Source organism: Myiozetetes cayanensis, unplaced genomic scaffold (genome assembly GCF_022539395.1).
Source record: "Myiozetetes cayanensis isolate MyiCay16 unplaced genomic scaffold, myiCay2020 scf1, whole genome shotgun sequence".
Classification (NCBI taxonomy): Eukaryota; Metazoa; Chordata; class Aves; order Passeriformes; family Tyrannidae; genus Myiozetetes; species Myiozetetes cayanensis.
Genome location: NW_026086604.1, coordinates 22,117,479 through 22,129,654, shown reverse-complemented (window position 1 = coordinate 22,129,654; position 12,176 = coordinate 22,117,479). Strand labels below are relative to the sequence as shown.

At 42.4% G+C, this 12,176-nt stretch overlaps 1 protein-coding gene across 1 annotated transcript in view; it reads left to right on the top strand.

Moving 5' to 3' along the window:
* LOC126640699 (neural-cadherin-like) overlaps positions 1-12,176 on the top strand; it is a 56,039-nt gene that overhangs the window by 13,220 nt on the left and 30,643 nt on the right. Inside the window, 10 exon segments of the mRNA XM_050316717.1 lie at positions 364-558; positions 1,032-1,257; positions 2,556-2,760; positions 3,160-3,271; positions 7,161-7,410; positions 8,327-8,469; positions 8,805-8,977; positions 9,325-9,493; positions 11,185-11,237; positions 11,239-11,356. Of these exon segments, the coding sequence (XP_050172674.1) occupies positions 364-558; positions 1,032-1,257; positions 2,556-2,760; positions 3,160-3,271; positions 7,161-7,410; positions 8,327-8,469; positions 8,805-8,977; positions 9,325-9,493; positions 11,185-11,237; positions 11,239-11,356 (1,644 nt within the window).

Here is a 12,176-nt window from a genome sequence, read left to right as displayed (position 1 = left end):
TCATATGGACTTTTCTACTCCCCCCTTTCTACATTTAGTTCATTTTTTCATTCAAATTTATTTTATATATAATCACTAATATATTCATTTTGATTTTAAGTCAAATCCCAGAGTCACCTTTGGAACACAAATATGCTCAGGAAAATTTCTTCAAAAGCCTATATATACCTTTAACAACTTGATGAGAGTACAAAAAGTTTGAACTTAGGTTAAAGGTAAAAATACTGTGATTAATTCTCTATGGGTTCTTTGCAGTGTAAGATTCCTTCACAGCATTTTCACAGATAATAATGAATAGGATCATAACATTCCTGACTAGAAGTCTGTGACCAAGCCGTCCAGAAATCCATGCATCTTTTGCAGATAATGACTGGTACCTCTGCCATGTGACACTCTTTGCCCCAGAGGATGAACTCCTGTCCTGGGGCATGTACCCATATCCCTACCTGGCACGTGTGGATCCAGATGCACGAAAGGGCACTCTCGTCTACCAGCTGGTCGCCCATCACAGTAACAATGAAAGTGCCAGTGCTGGGATAGCTTACACACTCATTGCAGGTATGTCTATTCTGAAGAAAAAGGTAAAATTCTTTCAAGTTGAAGATGTTTCTTAGCAAGTTCACATTTTTTAATTTAATTGGTAGATTTTTTTCCCTTGGGGAATCCTTAAAGATACAGTGGGTACAGAAAGTAGAAGCTGGAAGTGCTTTAAGTAACAGTTACATGGATGGGAATCTTTCTTGTTGCCATTTTCTTTGCTTTATTTTTATTTTTATTTTTATTTTTAAATTGACTGCAGCCTTACTGTTAGCTTAAGGCTCCATTTCTTACATGTTCTTGTCTCTTTTACGCTGCACAGTCAACAGAACACGGTGAGAGTGAAAGATAAGGTGCACAACTGGAGAGGAAAAAAGAAATGCATGCAGGGACACAGGCAGATGATTTGAGGATAGCTTACCTGAAAATGGTGAAGATGGAAATGTTCTTGCTGTTGGGCATTTCTCAGACCAGCTATGTGCATGTATTGACAGGTGGTGAAGAACGATTCCAAGTGGATAAGGATACTGGCATCATCATGACGACTGGCTTGCCTTTGACGTGGAACAAGGAGTATGTGGTCACTGTGGAGGCCACCAATGAGTACGGCAACAAAAGCCCCTACGCCTCCATTTCTATCCTGGCAGGCTCCCGACCTCCGCAGTTCACTAACATGTCCTACAGTGTGTTCATCCCTGAAAATACTCCAGCAGGAGAAAAGTAAGTTGTACTTTGTTAGGTAAGCTCCCCCGCTGCAGTCTGAGAGGAGCTTCAATTTGAAGAGAGCACAATAGAGTGAAACTTTTATAGTTTTGCTTCTCAGGGCTACAGGTATGCATTTGCCTATTACACTTTTAAAATAACTTTGTGTTTTCTAACAGAAGTTATGCCCGATCTGGTGTTCCAGAGTCTCCAGTGTGGAACATGGGATGTAGTCTGGGATGCTGGAATTATTTTAATGTTTTCGGGGTCTTAGCAGAATGCATTGCGAATCGGAACAGCCAAACTACTGGCTGTGCATCTCCTGGAGATATAAATGAATGCTTTAAAAGTAGGCTTTTAATTAACTAGATTTGGAGTTGTTCATGTCCCATTTGACCTGTACTTGAATTTTTAGACAAGTTGTTGCCAGAGTCTTGAGATAACAGCACCAGTGTGAAGTGCAAATAGATAAAGCTGAGTCTCCAAGGGGCTCTGCTGAAGTGTGAAGAGCAGCTAAGCCAATTTGCAGTGGGGAGATGCTCCTGAGCTGGCTCTGGCTTTATTGTCATTATTCAGCTGCTTGAGAGCAGAATGAGTTTTAAGACACCAAGTAACAGGTGTAGCAGTGTCATAGGGCACTTCCTACTTTAAGGAGTAGGAAACCTCAAAATAAGCTGATGAAGTAGGAAAAATTGCTGGAGATGCCCCACTTAGTCCTTAAAAGGGAATAAATGAGAAGGAGGAGGGAAATTTTTCTCCTTCCCTGGAGCTTCCAGTGAGACAAGCTGAAAGTGTATTGTCATGATGGTCAGAGACTGATGTGAGAGATGGAGCTTCAAAACTTGAGTCATCATATGGAGGAAAACATATCTTTGATGTCCTGCCCAGGTGGACAGCAGGACCTGGAAAGCTCTGTTTCATGGGTTTCCCATCCATCTCTGAACCTGTTCCTTTTCTAAATGCACAATTTCAAAAAAACTCAGAAGTATCACTTATCTCTGAAACTGAAGGTGAATCAGTCACTACTGTCAAGTATTTAGAATGGTACAATAGGAAAGAAAAAGATGTTTAAATGTTGGTGGGGGTTAAAATGGGCTGTTATTCCAGCCCTGTGATATCAGCAGATAAGTTTGGTGAAAGAAAAAATGGTAGGTTAACTTTCTGTAGCACAGGGGTTTCCAGTCTGAATGCAAGTGAGCCAAGCATCAACAGAGAGGGAGCAAGACACCTTTCCTCATCCTCACCTTCCTCCTCTAGGTGCTCAGCTTTTGTTGTTGTTGTTTGGAAGCAAAGAGTTGTTCTCTCATTCTTTACAGAGTAGCAGTTGTTGAGGCTGTTTCTTTCCAGAGCCAGCCTCTTTCCTACACTCTGCTGACAAATCCCTCTGGGCTCTTCAGGGTGAGGCAAGAGAGCGGAGAGCTCAGCCTGACCCACCCTGTGGACTACGAAAGTGAGCACCATCTCTATCATCTCTTACTGAAAGCCATGGAAGTTGAGAGCACTCTCAGCAGTGTGACTGAGGTACATGAATCACTTCACATCCTACCCACTGTCTCTGCAATCTTTGTTAGCTTGGTAGTGGAACCAGTTACACTGATGGATAGCCTAGGACACTTGTGAGGATGTTGGGGAGGGAGGGGATCTTATAGAACAGGAGGAAAGCTGGGCCTCTGACTTAGGTTCAGATCTACACTCTGCAAATACCTCTTGCTTCTTTTTGGCTTTACCTCCCATCTGCTTGGAACTGGAGAAGAAAATACTTCTCTGTGATACAGGAATAGTGTAAGAAAAATAGTATTGGAGGTGTAAGGATGGGAGAGCAGCAAAAGCACTGACTGCTACAGCAGTGTCCAGAACAAGGTGCCTGTTTTCTGAAATGTAGAAGCTAAAATCCCCTCTCAGCATGTCCTTTTGTCTCAGGTCATGGTCCATATCACCGACGAAAATGACTGTTCTCCTGAATTCCAGCGGTCCATTTACAGCAGAGACAATGTTCCCGAAACCGTTCCTGTTGGCACATCTCTACTGCAAGGTGAGGACCATCCCATTGCCTTTCCTTTCAGTCTTGCCACAGACCTGCTAGTTTGTTCCATTTTCATGTTCTTGCCACGAGGAAGTGCTCACTTCCACAGGCACTGCCTTTGTAAGGCATGGATGGCAGCTTTCCTGGAGGTAATAGATGGCTTTTAGATATCCTGGAAGTAGAGTTGTGAGTGTCTTCATGTGAAGATCACTGTGCTGTGACCAAGGAGGGTTCTTGTGGTACCCAAGAGCCATTAAAGCAGCTGATAGGCAGTGACTTAGTGGATTGCCATAGCTTGTTTCCTTTAAATGTTGTAGCTGTCTTTTAACTAATCTTAGTAATCTTTTTGTGTCCCAGACACAGCTGCAACTAGTTTTTCTTTTCTTAACGTGTTAAGAAAAAAAATTTTTTAGATGGGCAACTAGTTTTATCAAATATGTATTAATGCTGTATAGCTGACTTGCAAAGTGTTAAAGGAGAAAACTTTGGAAAGCCTGTGAACTTATATTTATAATTGTGGCTTACCAGTCATCATCCCACATTGGCTGTGTTTAACACAGCCGAGTGACACTTGCACATAAAATCTAAGTGCATGGATGATGTTTTAGAGGCTAGAATAGTATCCTACTGAAAGATCAGAGCTGTTGGAAACAATTTTTAGCCCCAAGTTCCAAACAAAACTTCAAGGTCACTTGAAATACCACGGTTGCACAAATAGAGAGTGAACTTGTATGATGATGTATCTCTTGTATCAGTCCTCAGAGACCAACAGACAGGGAACAAAAGCCCATTCTCCAGCCTGTTTTACTGGTGTCATTTAAACATCTTCAAAGATGTCTCAAGATCTGATGTAGTCTGATGTGTTGTGATATGTGCCACAGCTGTCTTCTACCTGAAACAGGGAGAACACTTACAGGCTCGCTGTCAGCATTCAAACTGAAAGTAGGGGCAGGTACTGAGGTAGTAATGGAAAGACAGGCTGAAACCTGGGGGTCATGAACTGTGTGAAAATGGATATGTGTCAAGGCAAGACTTAGCAAAAATTTACACATCTAACATGTCTTCTGAAGCCAATAATGTAAATTTCCTAAATTTGGAGCTGAACTCTGCAGGTTGCAGTGGTGATAAGAAACTTAGATTCCCTTGTATAAGGGGGCTGCAGTGTCTGCTTTCTCTAAATGCTTACCAAGAGAGTTCAGAGCTTGTTGTACTTCATTTTTTGGTTTAATGGCTCTTGGGAAACAAGAAGTTGATCAGAATGATCAACTCCTAACATTCCTAAGCATGTGGTTTTCCTTAAAGAGATGAATTCTCTCCAGGAAGCTTGTAAAGCTGATCAAAATGCTCTCAGCTGTAGGGGGAAAATGTATGCACCAAAGCAAGCAGAACAGCAAAGCTGTGCATTTGCATCCCATTTTGTTGGGCAAGATTTCAACAGAAAGAGCCATCTTTGAAAAGAAAATGTGAGGTGGAAGTATAGTGACAGTCAGTGGAGATGAGCGTGTGAACATTCATTTGCTGTTGAAGGGCTGGGCGGGGTAGTTAGTGGCTGCAAGGAAGTTGTATGGGCAGTCACCTGTACCATGTGCTGGATGAGATCTGTGCCAATGACCCTGACTACCAAAAAAAGTTTTATCTCGGGGAAAAAAGAAAAAGACAAACAGCTCTTACACTGGATGTAGTTCCTTGAGGAGTGGGATTTGGCAACCTCAGAATATCCTACAAACAAAAATAAATACAAATATGAGAGAGCTTTTGCCACTGTGCGCATGCCTGAGTTGCTGTTGATGGCACTGAAGAAGCTGGTGTGATATGTGCCATTTGTTAAAACTGTGGATGATGTAAATTTAGGTTTTAATTGTCAACCATTTTTATTTTAGCATGCTCTAAGTTTGGCTTGTATCTTGTTTGTAGTACAGATGCTATGCTGAGTCAATCCGTCTGCTTAGTCATTGTGGGCAGGTTTGTGCTCACAGCGTGTGCTTTAAGATTTCTGGATGCAAACACGCTATGATGTGAAAAGCATGGAGGGGTGTTCTCAGCAGGGATTAGTGTACTCCTTCAGCCTCATCACTGTGCCAGCAGACCAAGGCTTAGAGTTGGAGCTGGCGACTTTGTAGTAACACGAGGCTTTGAGCTAGCTCAGAACACAAGCAGAGCCAGCACAGACCTGCTTGTGGCTGCTCTATGATCCTCAAAATATCTTTGCAATGCACATCAGTTTGCAGGATGGAGTTAAATGGAACGGGAATAGAATTCCCAGTTGCTGTTTGGAAGTAAGGCATGTCTCTGTCATGTACAAGTAAGTGTCAGATTCCCTATTTGCCAGAAAACATCTGGGTGAAAGGCAGTATGATGGTTAATATAAAATACATTTTTTTGAATGGTTGCAATGGCTCACTAATGACTGTAGACTAAATCAGAACTTTTCAAATCAAATATGTCTTTCTAAACACAATACTTAACCACCTGGTGGTCTAGTGGTAAGGGCGCGGCGCTGTCACCGCCGAGACCTGGGTTCGATTCCCAGTCAGGGCCACTCCTGGGCAGATGGAGCTCGTTAGCCTTAAAGGCAATCCATCTACGTCCTAAGGACCTCGCTGCCACCGTCCAAGCTCGCTTGGCCCCGGCAGATGAACCTTAGGATTAAAGGGTGGGCTCAGTTCCGCGCACACTGTGTCTCACCTAAAAAATCCAATGCGCAGGCTGGAAGGTGTAAAGACCTTCCCCGGATCTTTGCTCACGAAGACTGGTCATTATTTACTTAACCACCAAATTTGACAGATTTAGGTCACAGTCATTTCAAACTTTCTTGAGTTTTTAATATATTTTGTCTTTCTGTACAGCAAAAGAGTGAACAACTCTAAAGTTCCTGCTCTTGTAATCTGTAGCACACACAAGCGTTTACACAGCAGGATTTGGAGAGATTTTAAACAAAGTGTTACAACCCCCCTAAATGTCCTTGTACGATAAAGATGAGTAACTTTCCACAGGCAGATGTAGCTGAGGTTTTTTGCAAATAAGTAGAACAGTATTTGTGTGCTTTTGAAATCTTTCTCTCCCTATTTTGAGTTAATATTCTGATAGAGACAGGTTGTTGTTTCATCTGTGGATGACGCTGCAGCTGCTTGCCAGGGTGTCCAGGCACTGCAGTCACTGGTCCACTTCCAGAAATCTGTGTGCTACTGCAGTGGCTACGGCTGCGTGCTACTGGTAGAATAAGGAGTTTGTTTAATACCAACGTGGGTATGATGTGAAGTCTCCTTGTTTGGCTGGAAAAATTGCAGGATAATTGGAGAGGTGAGCTCCCACTCTTAAAAATCACATTTGATGCCATGCTGTGAGCCCTAGGTCTTTGTTGTGCTGATTTGCTGCTTCTGAGCAGATGGGACACCCAACATACTGAATAAACACTTACTGGGAAGGAATGTTTAATCACTCTTTGTACCTTGAAGCACCAGGTAATTAAAAAGTACTTTATCTACAACATAGCTGGAAGCTAATTAAATTTGAACGGCATCCCCAGGGAGAGTGACTACACAGTTTATGACTGATAATGTTCAACCAACGTGCATATTGATTGTGTGGTAATTACCAGTGTTGACTGCTATTTGTACAAAACATGTTGTGCAGTATTGGGATCACAGCTCTTTTGCAAACTCACCTGGCTGTGATCACTCAGGCTGTGTTGAAGGGCATGGAAGAATTGTTTTAATTTTTTTACTCCCAGCCTCCTGCTAAGTTCCCAGACTCTAGCCATAAAAAACAGACTTTTATGGATGAAACAGATTTAGGTGATGTCTCTTCTCAAAAACAAACAAAGAGTTGACTTTATAGGAAATAGCATAACCAAACCTCTTTTACAGTATGACTGGTCTGTTAAATGTGTTCTCTTTAGTACTTGCAACAGACTGCGACTCTGGCTCCAACTCTGAGATCACTTACTTCATCCAGAGCACTGATTTTTCCATCACGCATCATGGGGTCATCAATTCTAACCAGAGGCTGAACTTTGAGCGAGCAAACCATATGTATGAGTTTGTGGTGATAGCTGTTGATAAAGGACACCCTCCTCGGACAGGGACGGCGTCCGTGCGGATTCGAATGGCCAACGTGAATGATGAGGCTCCTGTCTTCTCCCAGCCTGTGTAAGGCATTGTGAACTCCTGCTTTGGGTTTCAAAGAAGCTGTTCATATGCTTAACCATAATAATACTTGGCTAAATGGTCACTTCTTGTCTTGTGCAACTATAAGTACCAGTGAATTTGAAGGGTAATTTCTATATAGAAAGGCTTTAGTAGTTGGACTTTCATTTCTAGATTGTATTAAAAAAAAAAATACACCAGTTGTGATACCAGTATATTCACTTTATACTTACAGAGGGAGAACAAAATAAATCAAAGACCTGACTATGCAGGGAATGATTTTGACTTCTAGATCTCCAAATGATTATCCATGTCTAAATAGATGACAGATAAAAATGGTAGTTAACAAACACTAAAATTTAATTTTAGCATCAACAGATTGTATTGTAAGCTAATTTCATGAGGCCCTACCTGTTTAAGATGCCTTTTTCTTTCCTGTCCCTAATCAATACAATTTCTATTCTTTGCACAGCTTTCAAGTATGGACATAGTTTAAATACAAAATATACATCTATTTAATTACAAAACATCAATTTACATTCATCTCTGTAGTATCTGATGCTTTCCATTAATATATAGGGACATCATGACAGATAACTAGTCCTTTTTCTTAGCTTTAAGAGGTATGGGATACTGATTTGCAGAACAGTGTAGTATGGTGTATATTGAGATCTTCCAAAAGATCCTTGGAAATTATGTGTACCAAAAGAGTAGGATTACAGTCCTAAAGTAAGTACCCTATGCTGAACAAAGAAGACTAAAATCGCATCTTAAGCCAATTAAAGATTCCATGATTGCATGTCCAAAGCTTGAAAAAAACCCAACATTCATAATGAATCTATAATCTTGCCTGATGGTTGACATGGAGATGGTTATTCTGATACCGTATGTGCTGCCATTGCTCCTGTATGTCCATCAGTTACAGAACCTTCCTTTCGGAAGATGCTGGTCCCAGCACCTTAGTGGCTACTGTTCGGGCAGAGGACCCCGATGGAGACGGGCTGCTGTATCTGATTACTGGAGGCAATGAGGAGGGCAACTTTGAACTGGATAGCCAGAAAGGTAAGGAAAAGGTTTTAGAACACAGTTATTTACCATCTAATCTCTATTGACTCTGTTTCTCCTGTATGTCAAAAGCTGTAAGAAAGCACCATATTGCTATAATCTGCAATTGGGAATGCTTTGTATCAGTGAGGATTAGTTCTTTGGCATGATGGTTGTTATACAACTATCGACCAAAACCTGGGATCCTGGCCCAAGGCTGTGCAGACTAGGATGACAGATTCCTATGCTTTGCAACCGAACTGAACCAACAATACAGTGTCAGAGAAATGTGATGCTCACTTGATTTTGTTTACCCAGTAAATTAAAATGACACTTTATGCTTCCAAATTTAGGTATCATTAAGCTCCGCAGAAACCCACCACCCAACCTGAAGGGGCCACAATACACCCTGAACATCACTGCCATAGATGACAACGCCTCGGGGGGACCCACCCCTCTCAGCAGTTTTGCTGAAGTTATTATAGGAGTTAATGACATTAATAACAACAAGCCTGTCTTTAGAGAGGTAAGATGTTTTTCTGCAGATACTCTTTTCCCATCCGTAAGTGGGGTTATAGACACTCTTTAGCTACTGGTGATTGCTGGCGGCCTGAAGGGACTGTGTGTGCAGAGCAGAATGAACTTGTAGGTGAACAGCAGTCAGCTTTCTTCATAAAGGAAATGTAAAGTCTCCATTCTCCTTTTTTCCTTCTTCTCCCTTGGAGATTGATTTCTTTGTAAGGATAAGTAATAATAGTGATTTTCTTCTGAGTTTTTCTCAGGCCTGCTGGAAAAAAAAACCATTGACACTGTGCAGCAATTTCATGTGGCTCTGTGTAATATTTAGGGTCGGATGTTTGGGTGTATTTTTAGTGCGCTTACTACAGTGACAGCACCTGGGTTTTGGAGAATCAGCCTCCAGGCACATATGTGCTACAGGTAGAAGCTTATGATGCAGACCTTGGCGTCAATGGAGAGGTGAAGTATGGGCTAATGCACCGAGACGGAGCTTCCCTAGGCTTCAGCATTGACCCAGACACAGGTCAGTAGCTTCAGGTTATAGAGATAAAATGAAAATGACATTGTTTTGTAATGAAAATGCCACTGTATGAGTGTGTTCATGTGGGCTCCTGCCTTAGCAGTGTAACTGCAGGGTTAGCTGTAACAGTTGATAGGATAAACCCTTGACAGTGTTCAGAGTATATGGTTAGTCATGCACATAGTCTAGATTAAATTAAGGTTGTAATGATTCAAATCATTAGAAGCATAGAATGGTTTGGGTTGGAAGAGATCTTAAGGATCATCTAGTTCCAATGCTCCTGCCATGTGCAAGGACACCTTCAACTGGACCAGGTTGCTCAAAGCACCATCCAACCTGGCCGGGAACACTTCCAGTGGTGGGGCAGCTACAGCTTCTCTTGGCAAACTGTGCCAGTGCCTCACCACTCTCACAGTAAAGAATTTCACCCTAATCTCCCTCAGTTGAAAGCCATTACCCCTTGTCCTATCACTAAATGCCTACAGAACCTCTCCAGCTCCCACGTAGGCCCCCTTTAGGTACTGGAAAGCTGCTATAAGGTCTTCATGGAGCCTTCTCTTCTCTGGGCTGAAAAATCACAGCTCAGTCTGTTTTCATAGGAGAGATACTCCAACCCTCCAATCCTCCAATCATCTTCATGTCCCTCCTCTGGACTCACTCCAACAGGTCCACTTCCTTCTTATGTTGAGGGACCCCAAATGCAAATCAAGTAGAAAACAAACCCCAGTTCAATAAGAAGATAAAACCCTATCACTTTCCTTCCTATTGGATCAAGTGCAGCTATAAAAACACAGAGCAGAAAGTGTGAATTAAACAACTTGAGTTTGTTCTTCCTTTCAATGTGGCCACAGTTTATTTCTCATCTCATGCACAAATAGGAGATCCAGTGCAGTGCAGGCAAAACTGTCACACCAAAACAGGGCAACGATGTCTTGATGTATGATGTATTTCAAATGACAAAGTCGTAAATTTTGTTGAAATTTCTACAGTTAAAACAGTAAAATGTCCAGGACAATGTGCAGAAGACTGAAAGGGCCTGAAACAGAGCTGCAGAACTCTGGACCTGAGCATAGTAGAGACATAAGTCTGGAAGTGATCTCAAGAAGGCCAGTTTGAAGCCTATTAACCAGAAGAAAATAGCAGAAACAGGGAGATTAGTAGGGAGGAAAAATGGAAAATTCTGAGAAAAGGGTTTGATTTATCCATGGAGCTGTGTGATTGATGGAGCTGCCCAATTTTAATCTGTTCAATGAGACAACCTCCAGCTCCTGTAGTGGAGACGACTTTGGCCACATCACTTGTGCCTTCTCTGGTGTGACTTCCTCAAAGTAGTAATGAGCTGATTCAGTTACTTGACTATAACCAGAGTAAACCTAAGAGAGACCTTTTGATGAGAAGCAGAAAGCCCTTCTGTGCTCCAAGAGCCAGGAGAGAACAAGGTACTCACACTGAAGCTCCTTATCAGGGTAGCAGGAAAGAAAGCTGTTGACTGCTGGCAGCAGGTGACATGTGAGGAGAGGAGAGATGGGAGAACAGGTCTTATCCAAGATGTGCGTTGCAGCGTTAGTGTGGATTAAGCTTGACACTTGTGTTGTGTGTGGTCAGAGCTTCCTCTTGTGTAGATGTACAGATCCCTCTCTGCAAAGTCAGTCCCGAGGCTGTGACATGCAGAACAGGAGTGTCTGTGTTTGCAGGAGTCATCAGAACCACGCAGAGTTTTGACCGGGAGAAGCAGAGGGAGTATGTTGCTGTCTGTTACTGCTACAGACCAGGCACAGGAGCCGCTGATCGGCGTGTGTCAGATCACCGTCCTCATCGCCGACATCAACGACAATGACCCCAAGTTTGAGAACAGCCGCTATCAGTGTGAGTGTTGCTGAACTACCTCTCCCAGTACTCCCACATGAGCCTGGTTAGTGGTTCCTTATAGCTGTGGTCAGTTTTTGAGGTGACCAGTCTTCCTTTGTTACTCACTAAGGCGGTCGCTGCTTAACCCATCATCAGTGCAAATGCACAGAATTGATCAGTCCTCTTTATTCATTGCAGTTCTCAAAAACATTGACAGTCTTCACTCCTAGAGATGAGGCAGATCTGATCTCTTCCCTTTGCAGCTTTTTCCAGCCCAGCTTTTCTCCACACTGAATCTTTATTTATGTTCCAAAACAAAACATGACATCCTAGCTGGGAATTCATCAACCCTGACTAGAAGTACAATTGTCATCTGTGTTTCTTTAGCACAACACCTCTGTTTGAATAGGCTGAAGTGGCATTTATCTCTTGTCAAACAGCCCTAAATCCTTGGTTTCTAGGCTGCCTTTTCTTGGGAGCCCCTTATGCCTCCTGTAACTGTAGTGCTGAGCTAGCTTTTCCCATTTACCCTGGTGACATTCCCTGTTTTCATCCCCACACAATGTGCTTTTCATTTGTCTTTTATTTAATTCGACTTAATGCTTCTCCAGTAGAATCCTGCACTTCATTACACTTGGACTCTCTAGTGTCATCCACAAATGATGGGCATATTCTCTAGCTGTTGGACTAGAACAGGCCCTTCCTTGCATAATTGCCTCAAAATGGTGAAGAATTGATGATGAATGTGACAACAACTCCATTTTGGAAAAGGTTTGCCAGTTGCATGGAAATGTCATGGAGGGCAAAGTGGTGACCAACGCCTTACTAAAATGAGGGT